This window comes from Anas acuta, chromosome 12 (genome assembly GCF_963932015.1).
Source record: "Anas acuta chromosome 12, bAnaAcu1.1, whole genome shotgun sequence".
NCBI lineage: Eukaryota > Metazoa > Chordata > Aves > Anseriformes > Anatidae > Anas > Anas acuta.
The window spans coordinates 14,959,403-14,985,584 of NC_088990.1; the positions used below are offsets into that span (position 1 = coordinate 14,959,403).

Consider the following 26,182-nt stretch of genomic DNA (forward strand, 5'->3'; position numbering starts at 1 on the left):
ATTGCCTCGCAGGGTCTTGTGGAATCGTGACCTTGATGACTGTTACTCCTGGCTGACTCTGGAACTGGTGTAATGTATTAGCAAATAAGGCATCCTATATTAATGTTTCCAGCCTCAACTAAGAATCTGAAAACTTTAGGGCATCTTATAAATAGATTCTGTAAAAAGTAGGTGATGGTGAAGATTTTTTATTTCCTGTTTAGATTTTATTTTTTTTTTTAACCAAAACTGTCTAGTTCAGAAATGTCTGGAGATAGGGTGCCTTCTGTGAGAAGAAAGAAAGTCTTGTTCTTGATTTTCTGAGTTCATAGTAAGTGGGATATTTGGTAATTTTCTTAACTTTATAATTTAAAGACTGACCTACATCTGGAAAATTAGTAACTCTTAATAAACAAAGGGTATTATAACTGCAACACCCTACTGTTCTTCTCTTAGCACTTTCCAAAGCAAACTTCAGTTGATAATAAGTAAGTGATTGTGCTACCTTCCAGCATCCCATTTCTTTAAAACCAGTCAACACTTTTCCAAAAAAGTCACTCATAAAATTTATCTTGAACAATTCTATCATTTAGTGAGTTTTGCTGGAGAACTGTTCCAACATGCAAGTTAATGTGCAAATAACTGAAATTGTTCTCAAGGGAAAAGGTTTGTTTTTGTATTCATAGATATTCATATGGGCTTTCACAATGAGTAAGTTCAAATTCTTACCAAGTGAATAAAATTATGCTTATCATTCGAAAGCAAGTATGTTTGGTCCAGACTGGACTATTATTGCTTCTTTCCCCACTCAAAGACAACATATTCACTGAAACAAGTTCATTTTTATTTCAGGCAATTTTCTTACATAGCCAGTGGCTTTTTCATCTTCACAGCCCATCACTGAAGAAAAAAGCTATGACTTCCAGAAATACCATCAAATAAAGTCCTCATAAAAAATTAAGTTAAGTTCCTTTTATGATGCAACTTAGCTGTTTTTTTGAAGATTCCCTGGCTTGGGATAAAAGATATCAGTAATTTATAATTCAAATCTCAGTTGGTATGACATACATGTGATCAACACTGATCAGAAAGACCGATCCTCTTGGCTTAGACATTTCACACAAAAAATGCAAGTTCTAATTAAAAATTTCCTAGACACAGATAAGGTACAGCAGATCATGGAAATGATTCTTTGAACTCCCTTGAAAACCACCTGTCATAATAAGATTGTATGTGTATCCTCATTTGCAGATACAACATTATTTCTTAGCATGTGGAATCTATGCAGTATTTGTTCTTTTGTAATCACATGAAAGCTGTGAAGAGCTTTGGGTCTAAGCTTTGAACAAAGAACAGTCAATAGGATTGTCATTTTTTAAATCCAGATTTTCTCTGAAGACTTGTTCGTAGTATGAAGAGAGGCTTGTCCTGGAGTATAATGTGAAAGGGTGCGTATCTATTTATTCAGAAACAGAGGTAGCATTTTTATATGCAAAAATTACAACTGTTTTGTTAGAATTTAGACAGCTAGTTTAAAATTATTCTGAGAAACAAAACTGGGGTTTCTCCAAAGAGTTGAAGGTATTTTTTTTAATAAGCTTTGTCCCTGTGCAAAACAGCTGTGCCTTGGCAAAAGTAGCTGAAGTTAACACTAGCTTCTTATACTGACACTCTTCCATTTGCTTATCAATTAGTTCTTCTATTTTGCGCCTGGGAAAATCTTTTATGTTTTATTGTTCTGTCACAGAAAGGAAAAGGACACACTGAAACAGCATCACAATTTTTTTGCAGATACTAATTCTCCCACGTTCTCCACTGAGAACTGGAAGCTTCCAGCTGTCACAAGGAAAAAAGGGAAAGGAGATTACTATATATTGGCATCTTCTTAGTGTTTCAACCATCTTAATATATTGTGTTATGTTGGGTTTACTCATTCCTAATATATTTGAGATACGTGTTGCAAAAATTCCCAATATTGACCTTAGAAAATTATTACCTAGCTGGTTGTAAGGCCATTTGGATGTTTTTAGTGCAAAAATATTGTTAATATAAAAATTTAATATAATAAAATAAACACAACAATATCATATTGTATTATTTCAGTGGAATACTGTGGGGTTTTTTAGATAAAGGAGGATGGTAAAATTATCAATACTGATTTCTTGCATCTGTTAAGTCCAAAAATGTGTCTTAAATATATAGTTACTTCTTCTGACACTGTTACAGTCAAAAATTATATCATGGGAGATTCTCAGTAGCTAAAAGGTATTAAACAAACAAACAAACAAACAAAACAACAAAAAACAAAAAAACTCAGAATCAGAGTGAAGAAGGAACAAGTTGCTCATGGATGCTGTGGTGTAACCATTTTTGGACATTTTCAAAACTTGTACAGACAAGGCTTTTGGCAACCTGATCTAACTCATCAGAAAATCCTCTAATCTCTGTGTGGTTTGTGGTGAAGAGAGTTGATGCCACATTACTTGGCTGATTTCCCAACTGCTAACAGGCATATACTCTGTTTAGTGAGGTACAGTGGATAAAATTTGCCATCTGTTCACTTGCCAACAGTCAGATGGTAGGAGCTGGAGATTTTGTAATATTAATGCAGTAAAATATGAGAAGAAAGCTTGGTTATTGAGCAATCAGTCCATGTACCACCTCAGATTAGCATTATGCTGTGACAATCATTTATTTATATGTACAGAATTGTGTAATAGGCAACACCAAGCAAATATTTGTTGTTACAATGTGAAGGTCTATTCACAAAACTGAAGCTTTAAACTTTAAACTTTCAATACAGATTTTCTGTGTTTTTTTTGGGGGGGGGTTAATTTTTTTTTTACAGTTTTACCTCAGGGATTTGAGCAAATCTTGCCATGTAAATAAGTTTTGCTACAGTGCTGTATTTCTGTTTTCTTTTTACGAAATCATTATGCAGTGATGGAGTCATCAGATCCTTCTATTTAATGAAATGCTACCATAATACACAAGGAGCATGTTTTCATGAATTTCAGCTGAGTGAAACTGGTGATTCCATTCACATTTATCAAGTCAGTCATGTCTATTCAATGTTGGTATTTAGAAAAAATAGGCAAAATGCATGTTTTTTCCTGAAGTGAATGAACATTATCTGTGTATTCAATGAATGGTAAGCAAATATCAAAGTTTCTGCTTGTCCTGTATCTGTTCTTCTAGATACAGAACTCATACGTCATGTAACTTTTTTTTTTTTTTTTTTTTTCATTTTGGTCTGTTTACCTTTTTCATTGAGAACACAGAAGGAATGGTACCTACCAACAGACAAGAGGTGCATTAATGTCATTCTTGAGTGGCATCCTATCTGCAAGGGAGGCTCACGAAGACTACCAAAGGATTGTTTGGTAATAAAGGTGCAAAATTATGCATCTTTATTTACCAGAAATATCTCAGTAATTAGAAGTAACTGCATATGTATCTATGGTGATAAAATATTAAAACTGCCTTCTTTAAAGTTCATCCATTCATAATTCCATCCTGTTTCCCCTTTATGTTTTTAATACATATAGATTTTACTTAAACAGAATATTTGATGCAGACTTGGCTTTCTGGGGCTTTTTTTCCAGGTGAAATCACATTATTTTGTGAGCAATTTTTGATCCACGAGGCTACATATTTCTGTTTGTTAGGGAAGCATGTTTGTAAAGAGCAATAGTAATTTCATTTACTCAAATGCGTGCATTAACAAGATGATTTTCAAAAGTCATTTTGGTTAATTAGGAAGTGATTTGACCACATACAAGCTGTTTTCTTCTTTTTTTTCCCCAATAATTCATAGTTGTGATAAACTGATCTTTGCTTTTTTGCTGTGCAGAAATAATTATGACCGTTATGAAATGCAGAGAAAATGGATATATCATTGTGTTTATGTTCCACGATTGTTATAGAGAACATTTAGTGCCACTGATTTGCACAATTGTTCTTATATACTTTGATATAAGAGCGTAAGCTGTTGTTAGCTCTTGCTCAAAACTTAGTTATTCTGTCATGGTTTATATATAAAAAGAGTAGTAAGTGAAGGTGTTTTAAAGTTTGATAAATATGATCACAAATGGAGGTTTGTTACCTAACAGCAGGAGCTCTGTGCACAATTTTGCATCTCGTTTTCTTGCATTGACGATTCCCTGTGATACAAGTGGATTTGATAGATTTGAACAGCCAATACTGCACAAAAGAACAAAAAAAAAAAAGAAAAAAGAAAAAAAAATTTTATATAGTTTCTATACCTTTCATAATTAGCAATTTGTCTTTGTGTCTTAAGTTAAACAGAGCTTAAAATGAGAATTTGATCATTTTTGGCTAAAAGTCCCCCCTCTGTATCAAACATGCAGAAATGCAGAAATCAATCATGTGACAAACAAGTTTTAGGCCATTATGGAAGATAAGTTGCATCAACATGCTACTTATTAAGGTTTAACCTTAATAAGGTTAAAAAAACTCGGCATTGACTTTGGAAAACAGAAATAATGGTATGAATGGCTAGAGTTCTCAGAAAGAACAAAAATGGCATTAACAACTAAATATAAAACCGATTTATCCAAATATAGGCGTAGACCAGTCTTACAAAAAGGGCTAGAATATGCACCTATGTTTTTGACTAATACAGTGACAATTAATAAAGCATCTGTCAGTGCTTTTATAAGAACTGCCACAGTACACATGAGGGAACAGACATCCAGTGTGCACTGATATGTCATTGTGATTAGTAGTGGCTGCTTATGGAAAAATACAAGAAGGTGAGACTTTCCAATTATGAACCTCCCCAGGATTTCCATGTGTCTCCAGCACACAGTGATATGACTTCCCCAGTCAAATCATGCGGATCATTGTGTTTAACAGCCATTGTCAGCCTGAACTTTGGTCTTAGTGGCATAAGGGTCTGCCTTATGCACTGAATCTTTAATGTTGAAAAATTTTTGCAGAGAATGTGGGCACATATATTTATAGCAATGTGCAGATGTGGCATGTATCTCTTAGAATGTTAAATAAGGTGTCAAATAAAGAATCTTCTTGTGTTGCTTGCATGCTCTGGGCTGCAGTCTGTGCTCTACTGCATATTTCACAAACCAAAAAATGCATTTGACAGATAACTTTAGGTATTGTACTGTAGTCCCTCTGAAATTTAAAGTTCTGCTCTACCATCATGGTTACCTGTGGATTCACCACACAGGGCTGCATGTTCTCATCTACTTGCTCTGTAGTGGCATCAACTCCCTGAAGGATGCATTTTTCAGGATCAATATTCTTGTTTGTGTTCCCTGTCTGCCAGTATTCATGTCACTTGGACAGCTAGATTAACAGCAATGATTTTTTTCCATGCGCTGTAAAAACAAACCAGGTTCAGTCAGACCACAGCCAAAAGGGTGGCTAGCATATCTCCTAAAGAAAGAGGTGGACAGGAAAGATGGCACCACTGCATCAGTGCTCAGTGCTCGCACTTACACGCTGTACCAGGCTGCACCTCAGGCACTGCACAGCTTTTCTCAGGGAAACTCTGGGCAGCTCTGGGAGGCCTCTGGGGCACCCTGGAGAGCCCTGTGAGGGCTCCAGGGGGTGTCTGAGCACACCCAGGGGCCCTAGGAAGCGCTCAGGGTGAGCCAGGCAACACTGAGACGCCCTGGAAGATTACAGCATGCACTGGGAGGCCTCCACCGCTCTCTACAGTCCAGTGGGGGTCCCAGGCAGCCTGAAGGGGTACAGGTAGGCACTGAGGACCTCTGGAGGCCTCCACCACGTCCTGGAAAGGCTGTAAAGGATGCTAGACGATCCTGGCAAGTGCCCGGAGCTCTTACAGCTCACTGGGAGGCCACTAGTGCTCTTTCGAGAGCACTGAGGGCCTCGGGAGGCCTCTGGAGCAAACTGGTAGGCACCTGAAGCGACAGAGGGGGCACCAGGTAACACCGCAGGGCCACGGGTGGCCTCAGGGCTGTGCTGCGAGGCCTCAAGGACATCCCAGAGGGCACTGGGGGCCACTGCAAGGCCCTCATGGGGACCTAGAGCGCCCGTGGAGACCCCAGTAGCCTCGCAGGCACTTTGGAGCTGACTGGGGGTTGGCGGGAGGCGCGCAGCGCGCCCTGACAGGGCTCCACGGCACCGCCGCGCGGCACCGCCAGGACGAGGCGCGCGCCCCTGCGCGGCCCCGGCAGCCTACGCCCCGCCCCGCCACGTCACCTGCATGTCGGGAGCGCGCCCGGCGCCGCTCCGCGCTGAGCCCCGCCGCCCGCCCGCTCCCTCAGCTCCGCTCCGCTCCGCTCCACTCCCTCCTCTCCTCTCCGCCCCCCCCGCCATGGTGCTGGAGTCGGTGGTGGCCGACCTGCTGAACCGCTTCCTGGGCGACTATGTGGAAAACCTGGACAAGTCCCAGCTCAAGCTGGGCATATGGGGGGGTAAGGAGCCCGGTACTCTCAGGGGGGGCGGCCGCTTCCTCACGCCGCAGCGGGTCCGGCCGCCCGCGACCCCTGTGAGGGGCGGGCGGGCCGGGGGCTGCAGCGGCGGAGCCTCCCTGCAGCAGCTGCGCCGTGAGGGGCGGGCGCTCCGTGGGCCGCCGACCACTCCCCGAGGGGCGGGCGGGAGGGCAGCGGCTCCTTTCCCCCTTCTGCCCCCTCGGCTGTGAGGGGACGCCTGGGGGCTGCGCGCTCCCGTCCTCGGCGAGGGGCGGTGCCGTGAGGCGGGGGCTGCCCGTGAGGGGAGCCGAGGGGGTTCGTGCCCCTTCCCCTGTCGTGTGTGGGGTCGAGGAGCCTCACGGCTGCGGCCATTTGCCGCTGAGGCGAGGCGCGGGTGGGCGCCGCTGGCCTCAGGGTGCTGCAGCACGGCTCTGTGGAAAATAAAAACCCGTTTATTTTGTATTTCTTGTGAGCGTGCTTTGGGGTCTGCGTCTGGCATGGGGTAGCGAGGGGTGGTTTGGGCATGGTGGTGCTGCGAGGAGGGGGAGCCGGGGCTGCAGCGCAGGTGTGGGGTGCTCGGCGAGCTGTCTTTCACCTCCCATTTGAGCGCTCGAAGTCATGTACTAAACAAACAGTAATGGGATAAGGTGGTATAGGTGTTTTTGATGCACATAGGGAACATTCAAGTCTGCCACATGATAAACGAAGAAGATGCTGTTGTACTGCCTGGAGAAGGCCTTACCTCCATCCCTTACATACACCAGGGAACAAGACTTTTCTCATTAGCATTAATTTTGTGGTTGCTACGTCAGGAGAAGTTAAAGTGCTTTTGGAAATAGCTGTGCAAGAATCCTTACATTTAATGGAACAGCCCGGGTTGGAAGGGATCTCAAAAGATCATCAAGCCCAACATTTCATGGGAAAAGGGAGCCCGAATGAGATTATCTAGCATCCTCTGCAATTCCAGCTTGAAAACATCTGGTGATGGGGTTTCCTTTTTGTGGTTCTACTATGCAGGCTTTTTCTGCTGTGTAAAATCATCAAAACCAAGATAGCACTACAGAAACATGCTGGAACGTAAGCTGGTGATATTTCTGTAGTCTCTACCATCATTAAGTTTTGCCTGTGTAATCAGTGTTTAATAATTCATACAAAAATGCTGTTTATTATGGTCTTCTATGACTGGAGTCAGATTTTCAGAATTTATCCACGTGTATTTGGGAGAGTTGCAGTTTTGTTCCTTGTTTCAACCTCTATGGCACAGTAGTTGAAATAACTTACTGTACTTTTTTCTTCTACATAGGTAATGTAGCACTGGACAATTTACAAATAAAGGAGAATGCATTAGTAAGTATTACGTTAATTTTAAAGTGGTATTAATGGGTCCTGCGACTACTTATTATAGTCTAATTTTACACAGTATGCCTTCTTTACTGGTTATTCAAAGTAGGTACTTGGTTAACAGGTTCTATTTTTGCTAATGTTATTGAAAAAAAAAAAAGAAAAGCTATAGGTTAAATCATCAGTATGCTCCTGAGAAAACTGGTTCTGAGAAATTAGCAGTAGAGGTTTGAATTGATGTGTTGTGCATATGTGCATACATAACCCATTGTAATGTCTGAGGCTTGAAATGATAAAAAATTAAACAAGATATTGGTGCATTTTTGTTAAAATTTTAGTCTTCTAGTACAACTTAAAGGATTTATTTTCCTCAGTGATTGCTGCTACATAATTATACTTCCACGTGAAATTTCTTTTAAAATACCAAAAGTTGATCTTGCCTGTTGCTTCTTAGTTTATAATCTTGAGGTATTTTCAGCACATCATTTTTTTTTCCTTAATGTCAAACCCCAGTGCTCTTACTGTCTTTAAAGTCTGTAAATCAGTTGTCTTTAAAAAAAGAAAGAAAAAAAAGAAAAAACAAATAAATAAACAAACAAAAAAACCATTAAAATGCCTTTAACTTCAAGCATTTTCCTTCATTTTTTTCCCTCTGGATTTTAATCTTCAGAAAACTCATTCTTCAAGGTCAAATTTATGGTCCAGTTGTATCAGCAGGCCAACCTGAGCTAGTCCCTCTCGGAAATCATCTGTGGGTCCTAAGTACAGTATCAAATTGGGTAGATGTAGTAGCTGGTACCTGCATTTATTTCACTGCTTCTGGTTCTGTCAAGAGCAGAGATCTTTCTTTGCTCTCACAGTTTGTTTCAACCTCTTTCCATACCTGTTCATACTACTAAAGACCAAGTGTAGAGATAAAAATATTCAAAGTGAGTCTGTTTTCGCTTACTTTTTTGATATGTTTTAATGACAAATTAAAGCTGACAAGAAAACTTCCAGTTAAGCTTTATTATTATTTTTTAATGTTTTAACAATAACCAGATTTTTAAGATTTTGCCTCCTGCAGGAAAAAATAGAAATATTTAAGAGTTCCAAAAGAGTGGTCATCACTGAGAATATAAAGCATATGGAAATATTTCTAGGAATATGTAATCATAACCAGAAAAGGATTGGAATGCTCTGTATTTTTTCAATTGTTTCTTTAAAGCACCAAACAAGAACAAGCCACAGAATTGTCGCTAGTTTTGTCAAATAAAGTTGTTTGTTGTTAGACTCTTAATTATAGCTCAGAATGTTTTTTTAAAACTGGAAATCTGGCAGAGATGTTAACTGGGGTATTAATCTTCTTTTGAGAGGAGCCTTGTTTAATACTTTTGAGATGTTGGAAAAGCGGTTTTTAAGGCTGTTTTGTCATATGTAGGAGAAGCGGTTGACATGTCTCATTTGAGAAAGCAGGTTTACTTTTTATAATCTTTGAGATTGAGAATTCATGGCTTTCGATTGTACTTAATTCATTTCAAAAGAATATTGAAGTGGAAGATCTAGAAAACACTACACTAAAATAGGGGAAGGAAATTCAGCAGCTGGGTACCAATTGGAAATTTTCTGTAGATCTTGTTGTTGAAGCTTTTAAAATATCTTAGTGCAATGCTCAGTATTTACTGATAATTAAAAAGAGGACACCTATTTGGCAAATCAAAAAAAAAAAATTATATTCTCTTAGGTAAATAAAAATCTACTTCTTAGATAACCTTTGGAGCAAGGCATTATCAAAGTTGTAGGAGAGAACTGCTAGAAACGTGACTCCTCTGTTTTTAGGCTTTCTATAGGCCTAACCATATTTATGGATACCTGTGTTCACATTATTATTGTTAAATAATTAAAGCTATATCATATAGAGAACTGTTTCTGTTCTGGAATTTCAGTTTTGAGAGGATAGTTTTATGAGAAGTCAGGATAATAATTTTGCTATATAAATCAGGTTACCTTCAGAATTCATGTAGCTATTTAATACTTATTTTTCTTTACAGAGTGAACTGGATGTACCTTTTAGAATAAAAGTTGGTCAGATAGGTAAGTCTTTGTTTCAACGTGAATCTTAAAATTGAAGTTTTAACACTGCAATATGAGTCTTGCCTCAGAATTTCTTTTATAATTTTTTCTTCAGTGCTCTCTGTAATAATGTTTGTTGTTGAAATTAGTGTTGATGTCTAATGTGGCTGCACTAAATAAATCATAAAAAGTTATCTGCCTGACTTTCTTTGTGTAACTTTACAGTCTGGGTATGAAAAACATGCCTGGGAGGTTCTTTTCAGGTATACGGATGATCAAGAGAGCTTTTTCTTATAACTTCAGTGTGTGTGATCCTTTAAAGGAAAGATAAGGAATATGAAGAAATCAAGAAAGATTCCCAAAAAACTGGCAAACATGCCAAGAGTTTAGGAACTCTTAGTTAAATGTTGTTAAAAATTGATTCCCTTGAGGTCAACATTGCTTTTTTCACATGAAATGTTTGTTGGAGATGAATATATTGTATTTCTTCTTATATTTTCCTGGGAAAATCATATTAACCCCAGCAAATTAAACTCCAGTCACAATTTCAGATTTTGATCTTGACTATTTGGACTCAAACACCATCTTTGTACTTAAATCTATTGCTTTTATTTTCTCTTCATGCATTTTATAACTTCACAGGTTTTATATGCCCATCCAGTTTCTCTTCACTTTCTAAATTGTTTAGGACGTGAGTGAAGATAAGGGGCTAATACCCTGTATTGCTGGAGTTAACTGTTCAGGCTAAGCATAGCATACATTTTGATGTAATTTTTTGTTTTTTAATTTATATTATATATATTATATATATATATATATATATATATATATATAATATTATTTGGTGTAACTTAACTTAAAATGTATATTATTTGATGTAACTTAACATTTATCTGTTTTATAAAGATAAACTTACTCTGAAGATTCCTTGGAAGAACCTGTATGGTGAGGCAGTTGTTGCAACACTAGAAGGCTTGTATCTTCTAATAGTTCCTGGAGCAAGTAAGTAAACTCCTCAACAACGGTTTAATAATGAAGGGGAGAAAAATATCTAAGGGTACGCATTTATTCAAGTGTGTAATAGCAATTACTTCATATAAGCTGCCAGTTTTACTTTCTGTTCCTTTAGGGAGATTTCTAGATGAAGTTCCTTTAGGGATTTCTAGATGAATGCTGGCAAATAAGTAGAAGAAGGGTGGGTTAAAGAGGGGAGCATGACCAAGATGATATATGATAGCTTTCATGAAAATCTTTGGTTGTATCCATTTGAAGTTCAGTTTAACAGGTTTCCTCTGATGCATGCTTATCCCGAATCCATTCTTCTGGCATGGTTTAGATCTTTTGACTGTTGCATGGTATAGTCTGTCTGCTTTTAACTTAAAGCAATCAAAAGTAGTCATTCCATTAGAAGTGATTTTTTTTTTGGGGGGGTGGGGAGGGAAGAGGATCAGAGAACTTGATTTGTTTTCTCTGAAATCAGATGCTCTGTTGTATGAAGGAAACTTCCAAGTTGCTAGAGCATCACATATATGTGATGTGAATTAAAACCTGTTACATTACACAGATCACACTTGAAGGTCCGAGTACTCATGGAAACATCCTCTTGAAAAACAATGCTTAAACGCTGATGCAATCTTTTGTATTCTACTGTGTAAAAATCCCAGTTTCTGAGGCTGGATACAGGTTTCAGCATTCAGACATAGAATAGCCTTTGCTTCAAATGACGTTTTGCAACATAACGCTCAATATTGTGCGCATTGCTTGATTATTCATTTATAAAATGTGATTTGTAAAAGGTTAAAGCTGTCCCAACTTGGTTTACAGGCATTAAATATGATGCAGAGAAGGAAGAAAAATACCTGCAAGATAATAAACAGAAGGAACTGGCAAGAATTGAAGAAGCCTTGCAGAAAGCGGCAGAAAAAGGTACTGAGTTAATAAGTCCTCCCCTGGAATTTGAGGACCTACTGTGCTGTGGAAAGAAAGTCCTATTGTTGTGATTGACTTTATAAATTAAGTGTCTAGCTAATCTTAGAATTGCTTACTATAGCATCATTGAATATCCTGAGTTGGAAAGAACCCACAAGGATTATTGAATCCAACTCCTCCAGTTGGACTCTTTTGCTGCAGTGCTTTAAAAAATCTTTTTGCTCTGAAACTTATAGAGTGTTACTCATTTTGTTTATCATTCCTTTGTCCATTGGAAGTGAGAACTGGATTATCTGGCATGTTTTTTCTCTTAAAGATTTTGGGGAATAGGACCAAAGACAGCAACTACATTTCATGAGGCAAATGTATCTTGCTTTGGAGTTTTAGTAATGGATGTTTAATAACGTGTTCTAGACGAGCACAGGACATTCTTTGTTTAAAGGAAACTTTAAGGAGTTGTATTTAATTAATTTAATTAAATCAATTAATTAAATTGATTTAATTAAAATAATATAATTAAAATTATTTAATTAATTTAAGGAGTAGTAAGGTTGGTAAATTTTCCACAAAAAATATCAACAATAATGCTTTCATTTCAGTTTCTGCTGTCTTTTTCTGATGTACTGCATTTGTACGGCATTGTTTAAAAAATGAGACTGTCTTGATGAGGTAGTAAGTAATGACACAAGAAAACAGTTGAACACAAAGACAGGAAACTAAGCAAAGCTGTGATGTAGATCATTAGAAATCTACAATTTTCTATGACTGGGTAAAAGAATTGATCATTTCAGTCCAGTTAGCTTTCTTTTTTTTATTTATTTTTACTTTTTTTCCCTCAAATAACTAATAGAATAACAGTGTAAATTAGGCTTGTTTGGACAGAGACCAACTTCAGAGCCAATGACAGAATGACAGGTAGTGAAAACTTGCAATGCCGCAAGTCATTTGCCTTGCAAAATGCCGTGAAAATAATACGACGCCTAGAACACTTCGGGGGGGAAAAAAATAGTCCGTATTGTAGTCTCTTCTCTTGCTTTATTTTCCAGTTGCAGGACTCTAATGCCTTTTCCTGTTCTGGTAGTTTGAAGTATACATTTTTATTTTCCTTCAGAGAGCGATTTGGCCATCTATATACAGCAAAGAAATAAGCTCTGCTTTATTTCTTGTCTTTAGTATGCCAGAATGTGTGTGCGAGCTAAGACAACCTCAGTTGATGAATTTTGGAGCCATTAGTTCATACTGGAACAAGGGAATATTTGTAGAAGTTTTACTCTGATTATAGAGGACTTGGATACTGTAGGAGCTGCAATGTTTAAGCTGTTTTTTTTTTTTTTTTTTTTTTTTTCCTATCAGTAGCAATGTAATGTAGAGTCAATGCATCTGTAAGAAAAGTCAAGTTTTTTTTTTTTTTTTGAGAGAGTCTTAATACATCCAGCATTTGCAAGACTTTTGAAAAAGACTTAGATAACCTCAGTAGATTGACTTACCATGCGAAGAACTAGAATTAGATTCAGAGTCATGTTTTAGAAAGATGCAGTATCAAACTTTTGGCTTAGGGGTTAAAAAGCTAGAGGAATGTTCAAGTCAGATCATTTTAAATTGTGGTCATGCTGCAGCCTCATTCAGTGGTACAATAGCTTTGCAATTTGTGTGACCAGGTCTTGTGTTAGAATACTGTAGTCATGAGGACTTGTCTGGTTCTTGTATGAGCAGATCTCTTGCCTTTGCTAGGTACAAAGGTCTTGTGGTCCAAATTGCTCTGCTGTGCTGTAAACTTGTAAGAAATTCAGCTCTTCCTGTAGCTTTTAAGAGCTTGCAACAGCTGGTGAAAATTGGAAAATTCACCGAATAGAATATTTTCTCCATGAATTTTTAGCTTTTGTGACTGTTACTCAATTTACATTAGTAAGTGTACAATCTTAATTCAGTACTGTAATTTATTTGAGAATCAGTTGGTATAAACAGTCCTGGGGATATTTTCTTTCAACATACTATTCAAATGTTGAGCAAAACGGTCAAATCTCTGTGTGGTTATAGTGTGATGGAGAAGTAATAGCCAGGCCTGCTGATACAAGCTGACAAAACATTTTCTGTTCTCCAAGCTATGCAAGTCTCTCATCGTCCAAACTCATTAATGGAGACCAAGCTTTGAAACCCTTGTCTTTTGCTGGATAGAAGTAAAATGAAAATTACCTAATTTGCATCTGTAGATAGTCTTTGACACTAGATATTTCTGAAGTGGCTCTGGCTGTCAGATACTATACTATACTGTAAATGCTAACTTGACACATGAGTCTTACAAACTCACCATTAATTCAAGAGCAGAATGTAACATTATATCAGGATCCAATTTCCTTCTATTAAACAAAATGCATTTTTCGGTTATTTGCTGCCATGTGGACCAAGGCACTCATTCACAAGATTCCTTGTATCGTTTGGAGAGTCTGATTTGCAAGGACACCAAGCCTGGTGGGTATGCATGGTTAATTGCAGTCTATGTTTTTAAAAGCAAAAAAACCCAAAGCAGACAAATTTAAAATGAGAAAACAAGATGTTGATGACTGTGAATTCAAGTGGAAACTTTGTGTGACTAGTCTTAGTTTAATTGAATGGCTGTTCAAGGAAATTAAGAGACCACTTAGAAAAATATCCATTGGCCATTTTGAGTTCAAGAATATCAAAATACTGACAACATTCTGCTTTAGTTTTTAAATACTACTGTGTAGATATTTTGAGAACAGAGGGTAATTCGTAAGAAGTCTGGTCTAAAAAATACCGTAAGTTTAGGATGTCATGAAATAGTGGACAGGCAAAATGACTAATAGCAGAAAGAAGGCTTCTAGTATGTTTTTTTTTTCCTTGGATTTGTTTAATTTGATAGCTTTTAGACAAGGAAGCAGTTTCCACTGAAATTCGCTGGAGCTGTTATGTTGTATCTGTTGCTGTTTCTTATCTTCTTGAACCAGATTTTCAGAATGTTACTCTTAACTAAGAATACTTAGGGAGCTTTTGTCTGAGTCAACGTGTAGAATGAGCTTTAAGCTTTATTGGACCATGTTCAGTCTCTCCATAGTAGTGGATGCACATAATTGAGCATAAACCCATGTTGCCTTAGTTTTGTCTAACATGCAAATAAAAGTCCGAGAACTACAAATTCAATACAAAGTGAAGTAAGCTGTCTTTTAACCTATCCTCTCTAGAGGGTTCCTTGTACCACTAAAAGGAACTATACAAAAGAAAACATAATTTCTGTTTGGCATGTATTTTCTTCTTTGTGACTCCCCCTACATTTTTTTTATTTGTAGCATGACCACCTTGTAAGTTCAAGACAGGTTGAAGTCTTGGCTGGCACTTCTTTCTCCTTTGTTTGAACAAGCATGCAAAGTACATCGAAATAAAGCTCTTCCCCTAAGTTAAATAGGCCATTGCACTTTCTTCTGTCTTGCTTTAGTAGGACACACCCTTCTTCTGCTGTAACCTTTTAAATGTTCTTTTTCCCCTTTATGACCAGAGAGGAGAAAGAAACAATGCGACTCACCAAACTGGTTTTCTTTAGAAATATGGGGAAAAAAGAGCATTAACTTAATTCATGCTATGGTTGTGATTTGTTTGACCATAATTAGCGTGTTAATTCTAGAATTTAACTTCATATAAAGCCATTTAAATAATCATTATTTCTGTATGCGTTTTTTGTAGTTACTGTTGTTGTTACTTCAGATGGCTTTCGTACCCAACTGTTGATTGTTGTGAGAATCTTATTGATGAATGTTCTTTGGGTTTTCTTGTATGTCTTGAGTTTTTTAACTCGGAAATTTTACGCTTGTATAGTAGAAGCCTCATCTGGATTTAAACTGAAGGTTTTCCCTTGTGCATATTATTAGCTGTTAAGTTATGACAACTATGCTTTTTCCTTAAGTCATTAAATAAATAAATGCTTGGATTACAGAAGTTTATTCATCAGGGTTCTAGTAAGCAGTCATGCTTCTGTTTACAGATCTTCTTTGTACGCAGGAGATCTGAAAGTGTGTTGTTATGCAGTGCATTCATCAAAAGGCCTGACTGTATTTGCTGAGAAGTGTGGTGATCATTTGTAATTCCTCAAACTCACGAGATGTTGTATAAGGAATACTGAAATCTGAATTTAATGCCTTGAGCTTAAAATTGGCAGGACCCTCTCTTGATCCAGTGGAAATTTGTATACATAATTAGAAGTTGTTACTGGCTTCTTGTTTTAGTGGGGCTTTAAACTTAAATGATGTTTAGCTTAAAAAAAAAAAAAAAAAAAAAGGAAGTAGCCGATGGCATCCTTAATGGCTATGCAATTCTTTAAAAGCTTTTAATGCATGCTTCTTCCTAAGTCACTTTGCTTTAAGACAAGCTAAACTTTCTTCTGTCTTTTATTGTCTTGCATTTCTGCCTTACTAACTTGAATTTTATCCTTTTCCAAAAAATTGCTTGCGCTGAAAAAGGACGTAAGCGTAAAAAGTATAAAAAGCATTTTAAGAGACCCTTTAAAGGTCATGATCACTCAAAAGGTGGGTAAAATACATGGCTTTCAACTTCTTAAAATACTATATTTCTGCATTATTTTGTATTAGTTTCTCTTATTTAGGATTAGTTTCTCTTATTTTGTATAAGTTTCTCTTTCTCTTTCTTTAGCATCCACTGATACTTCTTATTTTTCCCCTCCTTTTTGAAAGGGGGGACATAAGCTGGAGAGAGACTTCTGTTGCTGTATATCCATTCTCTCTATCAAATAAGATTGAACTTAGTTCAGGTTAAATGATTAACTTAGCTTAAATGATCACAGTATAATTCCACTATTGAACAAATGGAGTATTTCCTGGAGTATCTTTTTATTTTTCTTTATGGTAAGCAACCATTTTAATATTCTCAAGCAATGTCCTGTAAAAGGCTCTAGTGGACTGATCTTGTATTGTGCAAGTATCACCCTCGTCAGATTATTCTAAGATATTTTGTACTGAATTACACCTTCATATCTATTTGAAAGATACTTATTTGTTGAAACTCACAGTTAATTGCAGAGGGGCTTTTAAGAGAGAACCTTTTACCTTAGAAGGAGTGAGGAGATGTATCTTAAAAATAAAACTGGAGCTTCCTGTAAGCTGAACTGTCTTCACTGAAACTTAAACATAAATTTTCCTGTGGTTGTGTTGTGTGCACACAGCTAATAGCACATCTTCAGAACATAGATGTACAGAAAAGGAAAACATCTGAAAAACTAAAAACTGAAGTGTTAAGTATTCACGTCAGAATAAGCATTATATTTGCATGGGAATAGCTGTGGTTAAAATCAGCTGTTAGGCAGAATGCTGACTTTTTTTTTTTTTTTCCCCAGACAAACCAAAGGAGGAGAAGAAAGATACTTTTTTAGAAAAGCTTGCAACTCAAGTTATAAAAAATGTGCAAGTCAAAATCACAGGCATTCATGTTAAATATGAAGATGATGTAAGTATCTGTCACGTACTCCTTTCTGTCTTAAATTCAACCAAAGTGCAGTCATTATAGTCTAGTCAGTAGAGATAAACTGTTATTTGCCCCATTGAAAAAGTTATTGTGGTTTCTTCTACACTACTTTGGATGAAGTACCTCAGGTACAACCAAAAGTCGGAAGTGTTTTGAATATATGAACTAGATGTTCTTTGTTTTGCATTGTTCAGTAGTACCTTGCTCACTAAATGTGGGTGGTGGTGGTTTGTCATATATTAGTATGCTCAAATGATATACAGGTTTTTTTGGTGTAGTGGGTGAAATGGAAAATGGCGGGAACATGAGAGTTTATGAATGAGTTGGAAAACAAAAAGTTTGTAACACCTACTAGATTATGTAGTATCTTTATATAAATCACACTAGTATTATTCTATCCCAGTTCCAGCTTCCTTTAAGAAAAGAGATGAAGCAGTTTGTGATGGGATAGTTGCAAGTAGATGGGAAGTATTGGATGTAGAGTATTTGCCTTACTTTGGGACTGTTTCCAGAGTCATATTCAAAGTGGTGGGAAGAATGATGTAGCTGACTGAAGTATGGTTCTTTGTAGTTTTTCAGTTCTTTACCATATGAAGGTTTTAGGACCTGAAATGCAATTTTAGAATTGAATTCTGAAGCCTTTAAATTACAGCCATATTGGTTTTGTCCCAACTCAATGTTAGAATACTGAAGCAAAGGAAGACCCTTAAAACAGCTCAGTGTTTCAGTCAGTTTTAATGATACGATGCATCTTTGTATGCAGGCAATAGAGATAAATAGCTGTTTTTCTGTTTTTGCAGATCACAGACCCACAGTGTCCAATTTCTTTGGGAATGACATTGAGTGAGCTTAGTTTATTGGTAATTATGTGCATGCATGTTTTTACATTTTTAATTTACTTATCTTTGGGTACCAGAAAGGAAAAGTCACATGTTTAATAGAATGCAATGACAGTATGCATATGGAGGGTAAAACAATCTTTTATTCGTGCAAGTAGTGCATGAAGTTTGTTCAAGCAGCAGAGAAGATGATTGAAGAACATCATACTTTGAGACTAGTGTTTTGTTCTTATGATCCAAGTGATTTTTAAAACTGAATGTGTTGACTTTGATGGGGATTATCTCCCTGTCTAACAAATAAAGTAAGCAAACATTATGTCATGATGAACAATGTGGTATTTTGCCAGGCCTTTTGAGAAAAGAGGGGACAGAATTTCAGCTCATCTTTGTTTGCCATAGATTCAAAGGATTTTATGAGTGGGATAAGAAATAGAAAATTGAAATAAACTCACAAATTTAATACTGGATTTTGACCTGTGCATGTGCAGTCTAGAGGTTAGACTAAGAATTATGTTATCTGGTAGCACCAAAATGATTAGTTCTGTGCTTGACATTGTAAGATAAAACTTGGATGTGTTAAATAAGATGCACAGAATGACTTTTATCACTTTGACCTTGTAGACAACAAATGAGAACTGGAAGCCTTCTATTCTGAATGAAGCTACGAAAGTAATATACAAGGTAATACGGTGTTTTTTCCTAGCTACCAAGTGAGCAACTAATCTTTGGAGTCTAAAAGTTTGTAGTTATAAAGAAAAATTGTAAAATGTGAATTCTTTTTCTTCTTAATTTTACTTTGTAATTAAACAGTAGAACCAAAATGACTAGCTTCATATAAACCATAACTTCAAGTCCATGGTAAATAAATTAAAATAGTTAAATTTAAATAATAGTTAAATTTAAATAGCTAAATGCAAACACTGATCAGCTCATTAAAGGCATTATACAACAAGTCTAAAGTCTGCATAGTAACTATGATTTCAAATAGTTCTGTCAAACTGCCATTTTTCACTCTAGACTATATGCCTAACATGTATTTGGGTTTGTGGTGGCTAAGAGTGCTTGCTTGTGTTTCCCTCCTTCCTCCCACCCTGTTGTGTTTAACCAGTGTGTGTGAACTTACATTTTTAGCAAGTAATTTTCATTTGAAAAATAGTATTACAAGATTATATGCATCTTAGTGCTTAAAAGATTAAATGCATCTCAATGCTTGTAGTATATTTGCTATCTAACATGCCTTTGTTTTCTCAAATGGAAAGCTGAATTCATAGTATGGATTGAATACTGAGTATGAAATCTGTTGATTATTATTATTTTTTTTTTTTTACCCCTACGCAGCTTTTGTGCTTGGACAGCCTCAGTGCTTATTGGAATGTACACAGCAAAATGTATTATCATGGCTCCCGTGAACAAATACTGGTAATGTAGAAGAAAATGTGTTGAATATCTTGTAGTATTTTAAGTTATGCCATATTAATTTCTACAACCCCCCAGTCTCATGCATTTTGGTCAACTCTATTTTGATACCAGAGTCGTATGTTAATCCATCACATCATTAACACTAATCCTGTTTTGTTACCTTTTTTGTTACCAACTCCTATAGATTTAGAAATGGTCAGATATTGGGTCTTTAAAATCAGTTTTGTTGGCATGTTCATCTTGCCGCTACTGGATAATGTTTGTTAGTATCTGGGCTATATGAGGTCTAATATAGCTACTGGAATGAAAATTAAGTTATTAAATGAACACAGAATTAATAAAATTTCAGAATATTATGTCCTTATCAGAGCAGAAAGTTGTATCATGTGTCATCCAGATTCCTAAGCTGTGTGACTGAAACAAAACCAAACAGAAGAACAAGATGTTAAAGCAAAAAGTTTTTTTTTTAAACAAACAAACCAAAGCTTATAGGTAGTGGGTGTCAATCCTCAGACTTTAAAGTTAGAGGGGTTAATGTAGTATTTCTATTAAGGTAGCATCCCTCATTGTGGGAAGCAGCTCTGTAAAAATTTTGGAAGAGGTTTATTAGAGTAAGTTTTATGTATGAATGAATAAATATGCTCCATTTGTCAGACTGAAGAGACTGAAATAATGAAGGGGCTCCATTGCAGATGAGACACAACATGAGGGCAGTGAGTGTAACTTGCATACAGAACAAGAGGCATATATTTTATTCTTTTCATTAAACTAGCATTTTGAACTCAAATTTAAGTATGTGAGTTTCTTGGAGGTGCTCTCTCTACTTCTGCTTTGTTCATGTTTTGAGTAGCTGTTAGCTACATGAGTAATGGTGTCATGCAGCTTTTGATGTTGTAAATCTATGAAGTACTTGCTTTGCTTTGCTTTCATTTCTGCTTTCTCTCACAAGTTTAACTTCTTCAGAAGGGGAACTGGGAACGTTCGTGCTATGAATAGGGCAGTTGTATAGATACAAATTATGTTTGAGGGCAAACATTCTCTTTCTGTGCTACAGATGAGGACTACTGAACTGTAAAGGCACCATTACTGTTAAGTTTATTTCAGATGGCTATGACGTTCATTTGGTTAAAAAGCAGCTTGTTTAGAGGTTATGCAAATATTCTGTGTATCCTTGTACAGTACAGCTTGTTTCCCTTGTTTTCTTTTCTTCTGTTGTGCGTGTCTTTTAGAGGTGTCTTTTTTTTATTTTTTTTCCTAGTTAACAAAAGATACACTTAACCAGGTAGGCTTCATGCTAATAGGGAAGGGTGATTCAAAACTTAAGTGTAAAACCAACCAGAGAGGAAAGAAATATACTCTGAATCTTGCTTGTTACATGGATCTAAGACGTCCTTTTATTCTGTTCAAGTTCCCATTGTAGAGTAATTTTTTTTTTCTCAAAGCTGGGGTGTTAAGTTCACTGTATGAAGAAGATGCTGTGAATATGCTGATTTTTTATCCTGTGTGTAGTCTCTTGCTTTGTTTAAGTAGCTGAATTACCTCAGAGCATTTTCCCTTGTGCCTTTCTAGTTTAGCGGAGATGGTTGCATATTAGTAACAGCCAAGTCAATGTCAGTGTTTTCAGAGTTAGTGTGGAGTGAGTGACATTTGATCATACTTGCAGACACTGGTGTCATAGCTTGTCTGTGGATGTTTTCTCTGTTAGATCTCAACCAGTCTGAAGTAAGATGTAAATGCAAACCCATATGCACAGAATAACACTGTTGGAATTGACAGCAGCAAAAGCCTTAATTTCTTCAAATGCATCAGGCCAAAATTGTCCACAGAATCACAGAATGGTTGAGCTTCGAAAGGACCTCAGGAGATCTAGTTGTCCCCCATGCCCCTCCCCTCTGCCAAGCAGGGTCACCTAGCACATGTTGCACAGGCTCCTTGGTGAATCAGTGCTTTACATGCTTGTGGGCAGATGGTATTGTGGCCATCTAACACTGGCTTACCTGACATCATCGATTGAGTTCTTAACAGATAATGTTTGAAAGAAGTGGGAGCTTGGCTCTCCAAGACTATAAAATGGAGTTTCCTGTTTCAAAAGCCTGTGGTATGTCCTGCATGTGAACTTTTCTTTGAGGGTTGAGGGCAGAACAATTCCACTGTAGCAGATGGTGTCTAGTATTCTGATCACCCGTTAGCTCAAAGCATCTCACCACTTGCAGTTTTTCTAGTTCTTGAAATCCTTAGCAGTTTTGGCACTGTGTACTAGTGTCACATTGCGTACTGGGATTGTCATTTGGTTGTTTTGTGTCTTGTGATGGGGCATTTCTTTTGAGGTCATAACTGCAGCTTCTGATGCAGCATTTCTGTGAGTTAAAATTCTGTCGGTTGTTATTAGTTGTCTTTCTGTGCTTTGGTGAATTTGGCAACCTTTATGGCCCTGGGTCTAGAAGGGGAAGAGAAGGAAAGCGGGAAGCAGCTCAGAACACATCTGAGAAAACTTGAAGAAACATGGTGGAAGACTGGAATTTGGCATGGGCATAAGATTACTTGTGGAAATCCTTTCAGCAGCTTGATAAGTCCTCTCTGTTTCACAATTTTAAAACACTTACATAAATAAAATAAACAGCAAATAATATGTTTTTAGTAGCATTTACTGTATTAAAGACCTGAATACATTTTATATGTAGTTCATAGTGTAGCCTGTTTCCTGGAAAGCTGGACCTTCTATCCAGACAGGCCATTTTAGTCTTACTTCTAAACGGTATTATCCAGAAATCGTATTTATTATTGTAGCTCATTGGTCAGACTTGTAGTTAAAATAAGCTGTGTAATCCATAGCAATCTGTCACTTTCATACAACAGTCTTCATATTTAAATAACGTGAGCATATGGCTATTTGTGAGATTAGCTGTTACAAGCTTAATCTTAATGAAAAGCTAGCTTTTATTACTGTGGAGGAGTAGACAGAAAATAAGTTGAAATACAAATATTTTTAATGAGAAATGTACCTTTTTATAAAATGCAAGGCTGTTTTTAATTAAGGAACTGGGAAAAGGAATTGGTTGAAGAAATTCATAATTGCAGAATATTTTCCACGTAAAAACGACTCTTAATGTTGACAGACTTTGTAAAATATGACAGGAACAAGCATTTCATCTGCTTTCATGTAATACATGCAATAATACATATTTTTTCCTAAAAGCATGTCTCCTGTTTTAACTGATTGTGCCATTGCAATTTGGAATCTAGCTAAAATGTTTGGGTAGCATCAAATACAGCATTCTCAATAAATTGTGGAAAGATTGTAGCGGCAAACAGACTTCATGCTGAATGAAGACTCAGCTCTAGCATGGTATTTCTGAGACCTCTCAGGCTGTTGCATTACTTTCCTGACTTCTTTCTATCTTAGGTTTTTCCTCTTTCCCGTGAAACACTGGAAGGCTTAAGTGGCCTCATGAGCTAAACATGAGAAGGGGTAGTTTATGAATATTTATTCTCAGTATGCTTGATCTATTATGCTATGTGTTTGAACGTGTACATGAGCTATGATATTTCTAAGTTCATACACATTGGTTTTTGAAAGATTTCAAGGTTCCATGAACCTCTAAACAAAGTTGAATGAAAACTGTACTAACCTTCCCCTTGACGAGAGAAACTTTAATCTTTTTTTATTTAAAAAAAAGATATATTAAAACTTTTTACTCGTAAGTACTTGTGCTATATTAACTATGCCTTTTGGCGATGCAGAGGGGGAGAAAACTCCTGCAGAAAACATGTGAATTGTAGTTGGTCTTCTTAAACTGTAGGGAACTGTCCAAAATTAGTACCTTTCAGCAATTATTAGACAGTATCATATTTCTTCACAGGATCAGCTGAAAAGAGGAATTCCATGTGGTGGTAACCAGTCTCAAGACTACCAATATAGTAAGTAAACTATATGAATATATGCTCCTTTGAGTATGCTAATTAGTCTGACCTGATTATGCAGGCAGGCCCATAGTAGCTTCATTTTACAAAAAACTAATACCTCTGTCACATTAACAGATTAATGTAAGATCTCTTACAGAGCTGGGGATGTTCAGAATGGAAAAGAGAAGGCTCTGGGGAGACCTCATTGCAACCTTTCAATACTTAAAGGGGTCTTATAAAAAAAGATGGAGAAGGACTCTACTTGGGTAGGGGAACGGGGTTAAGCTGAGGCAGGGGAAGTTTAGGCTTGACATCAGGAGAGGGTTCTTCACAGAGAGAGTGGTTGCACACTGGAACAGGCTCCCCAGGGAAGTGGTCACTGCACCGAGCCTGACTGAATTTAAGAAGAGATTGGACTGTGCACTTAGTCACATGGTCTGAACTTTTGGGTAGACCTGTGCGGTGTCAAGAGTTGGACTTGATGATCCTTAAGGGTCCCTTCCAACTCAGGATATTCTATGATTCTATGATAACAATAGGACAACGGGGAGTGGTCTTAAAGAGAACAGATTTAGAATGGACATTAGGAGTAAGTTCTTCATTGTAAGGGCAGTGGAGCACTGGAGCAGGTTGGCCAGAGAAGCTGTGAATGCCCCATCCCTGGAGGTGTTTAAGGCCAGGCTGGATGGGGCCTTTGTCAACCTGATTGAGTGGGTGGCATCCCTGCCTATGGCAGTGGGGTTGGAGTTAGATGATCTTTAAGGTCCCTTCCAACCCGAGCCATGCTGTGATCTCAGAGCTTATCTTCTCTTTGACTAACGCTGGACTAAGCTTATTTGTAGTAAGAATCACGTGCTGTTTCTATGGGTCTTGGGCATATGCATTATCCCTATGAAGTTTGATATATCAGGCAGTGCACTGAAGTACTTCTAAGATGTATTTTGATTATAAATATACACATAATTTGAATTCTTAAGTTTTTAGACCAGTATCAGCCTCTGCAAGACTCTATATCAACCCATATGCAGAAGTAGAACTGAAAACTCCCAAGCTTGATTGTAATGTAGAAGTACAGAGAATTGCCGTTGAACTCACTAAGCCACAGGTAAGTTGGCTTGGTGTATGTTATCACCTACTTCAGTATTTGAGCATTTTTTGCGTAGGGTATTTTTGTTGTTGAAAAACGGTGTTCTTTGGGAGTTACATTTATAGGTGCATGGACTGAAATGTGTATCAGTAATTGGGGTGAAGTCTCAAGTCCTTTTCTCACTATGTAACAGTCGATCATTCCACTAGATCCAGGTACTCTGACTCTGTTATCTGTGGACCCTCTGGGGACAGCACTTTCAGTAGCATTTCCTTAACACAGAGAATGGAATCATTCTTTTGAATAGTCCTTACCTTACTTTAACTGTGGAAACCATAAGCTGATACTATAACTGAAGAGAGGCAAGGATGGGAATGAATGGTGTATACTGTCTTTGACAACAAAGCCCACTGAATTATCAAGGAATTAATTTAGATTGCTGGGGAACAATGATACATGTACTTTGTTCTTCAAGGAGACCAGAAATTCCGCTGGTGGTGTCCTCTGAGAACAATAGGTATAGTTGTTAGTCTACTTATATGTACTAATGAAGATGCATAGGCTTATATTTCTATGTAGTTTGGGGAGTACTGAAGGCCATGGTAAACAAATAAATGTATTTTAATCATTGCATGTAAGGAATGGCATCTGAACCTTTGCCAAGAAGCTTGTTTTCCTGTGTTTAGTACCTCAGCATGATAGACCTTCTGGAGTCCGTAGATTACATGGTTCGCAATGCACCGTACAGAAGATTTAGGCCAAATGTATCTGTCCATAAAAATGCCAGACAATGGTAAGCTGAATATGTTCATACATTTTTTTGGGAGGTGCTGTAGTCCTTTCCAGGCTTTTAATTCTCCTTTGTGGTTAATACAGTTTTAAAATGAGATTGCATGTATCCTAACTTTGACATAGCTTTGCTTAGCCAAGTTAAAAAAAAAAAAAAGTTTGCAGAAGGATTATGTGAAAGAAATAAATAACTGATGGAAATTTCTTGAAAGCTAACTTTGATCCCAGAATCTCTGACAAAAAGCCAATGTTTGCTCTGGAGATTAGAATGCAGTTTTAGAATGACTGAAGAAAAAATTAGGTAACGTTTTACAAGGTAAACGTATGTCAACTCTAATACTAGTTCTTAGTTTTGAATTGATAATTTTTAATGGATCTCTTTCTGAGTACTTAAGCGCTTTGACAAACAGCATCAAGTAATTGTACTTAGTGCTATTACAGCCCAAATTTGTAAACATGCAGAAGTCAATAGCGAATGTCAGTTTATAGTTCTTCAGGCATTAAATGTAATCCATCAGTCTTTTTCAGAAGTGATGTTGAAACCATTAAAAGTTTTATAAACAAAGTTACTTAAATGATGTGGTGAACCAAGTGCATACTAACATGCTACATCCTCTGCAATGTTTAAGTTGCCTTGCACAAAATGAAATAGGAAATTGCTCACAAGTGGGGAATTGTTGTAGGTGGAAATATGCAGGTGACAGTGTTCTTGAAATTCACATCAGAAGACGTACTCGTATGTGGTCGTGGAGTAACATGAAACAACACAGGCAGCTTCTGAAGAGTTATAAGAACATGTACAAAAATAAGCTGACACAGAGTAAACTGTCAGAAGAAACACAGAGGCAAATTCAGGTATGTGATGTTTTTCTGGAGAGAAGGTATGCTTTGGTCCCTTAAATAATTCTTCAAATGTACATGACAGTAATCAAGGT

General features: G+C 37.1%; 1 protein-coding gene and 1 long non-coding RNA gene across 9 annotated transcripts in view; one reads left to right on the top strand and one right to left on the bottom strand.

Moving 5' to 3' along the window:
• LOC137862793 (uncharacterized) overlaps positions 1–7,149 on the bottom strand; it is a 30,574-nt gene extending 23,425 nt beyond the window's left edge. For 3 of the 6 annotated variants that reach the window (XR_011100530.1, XR_011100528.1, XR_011100531.1), the window contains exons 1-3: positions 6,190–6,334; positions 5,170–5,339; positions 4,085–4,182 (exon numbers count right to left, since the gene is read on the bottom strand). This is a non-coding gene — a long non-coding RNA (uncharacterized lncRNA). Of the gene's footprint in view, positions 1–801; positions 1,816–4,084; positions 4,183–5,169; positions 5,340–6,189 lie in introns of those variants that run through there. The other 3 variants (XR_011100532.1, XR_011100527.1, XR_011100529.1) reach the window with 3 other exon arrangements.
• VPS13C (vacuolar protein sorting 13 homolog C) overlaps positions 6,189–26,182 on the top strand; it is a 93,119-nt gene continuing 73,125 nt past the window's right edge. For 2 of the 3 annotated variants that reach the window (XM_068695171.1, XM_068695173.1), the window contains exons 1-15: positions 6,189–6,404; positions 7,705–7,748; positions 9,773–9,815; positions 10,701–10,796; positions 11,619–11,720; positions 14,130–14,192; positions 16,193–16,258; positions 17,083–17,192; positions 18,011–18,070; positions 18,671–18,730; positions 19,388–19,468; positions 23,329–23,386; positions 24,349–24,476; positions 25,145–25,251; positions 25,931–26,102. In XM_068695171.1, the coding sequence (XP_068551272.1) occupies positions 6,194–6,404; positions 7,705–7,748; positions 9,773–9,815; positions 10,701–10,796; positions 11,619–11,720; positions 14,130–14,192; positions 16,193–16,258; positions 17,083–17,192; positions 18,011–18,070; positions 18,671–18,730; positions 19,388–19,468; positions 23,329–23,386; positions 24,349–24,476; positions 25,145–25,251; positions 25,931–26,102 (1,401 nt within the window). In that variant the 5' untranslated portion in view covers positions 6,189–6,193. The remainder of the gene's footprint in view (positions 6,405–7,704; positions 7,749–9,772; positions 9,816–10,700; positions 10,797–11,618; positions 11,721–14,129; positions 14,193–16,192; positions 16,259–17,082; positions 17,193–18,010; positions 18,071–18,670; positions 18,731–19,387; positions 19,469–23,328; positions 23,387–24,348; positions 24,477–25,144; positions 25,252–25,930; positions 26,103–26,182) is intronic. The other variant, XM_068695172.1, reaches the window with a different exon arrangement.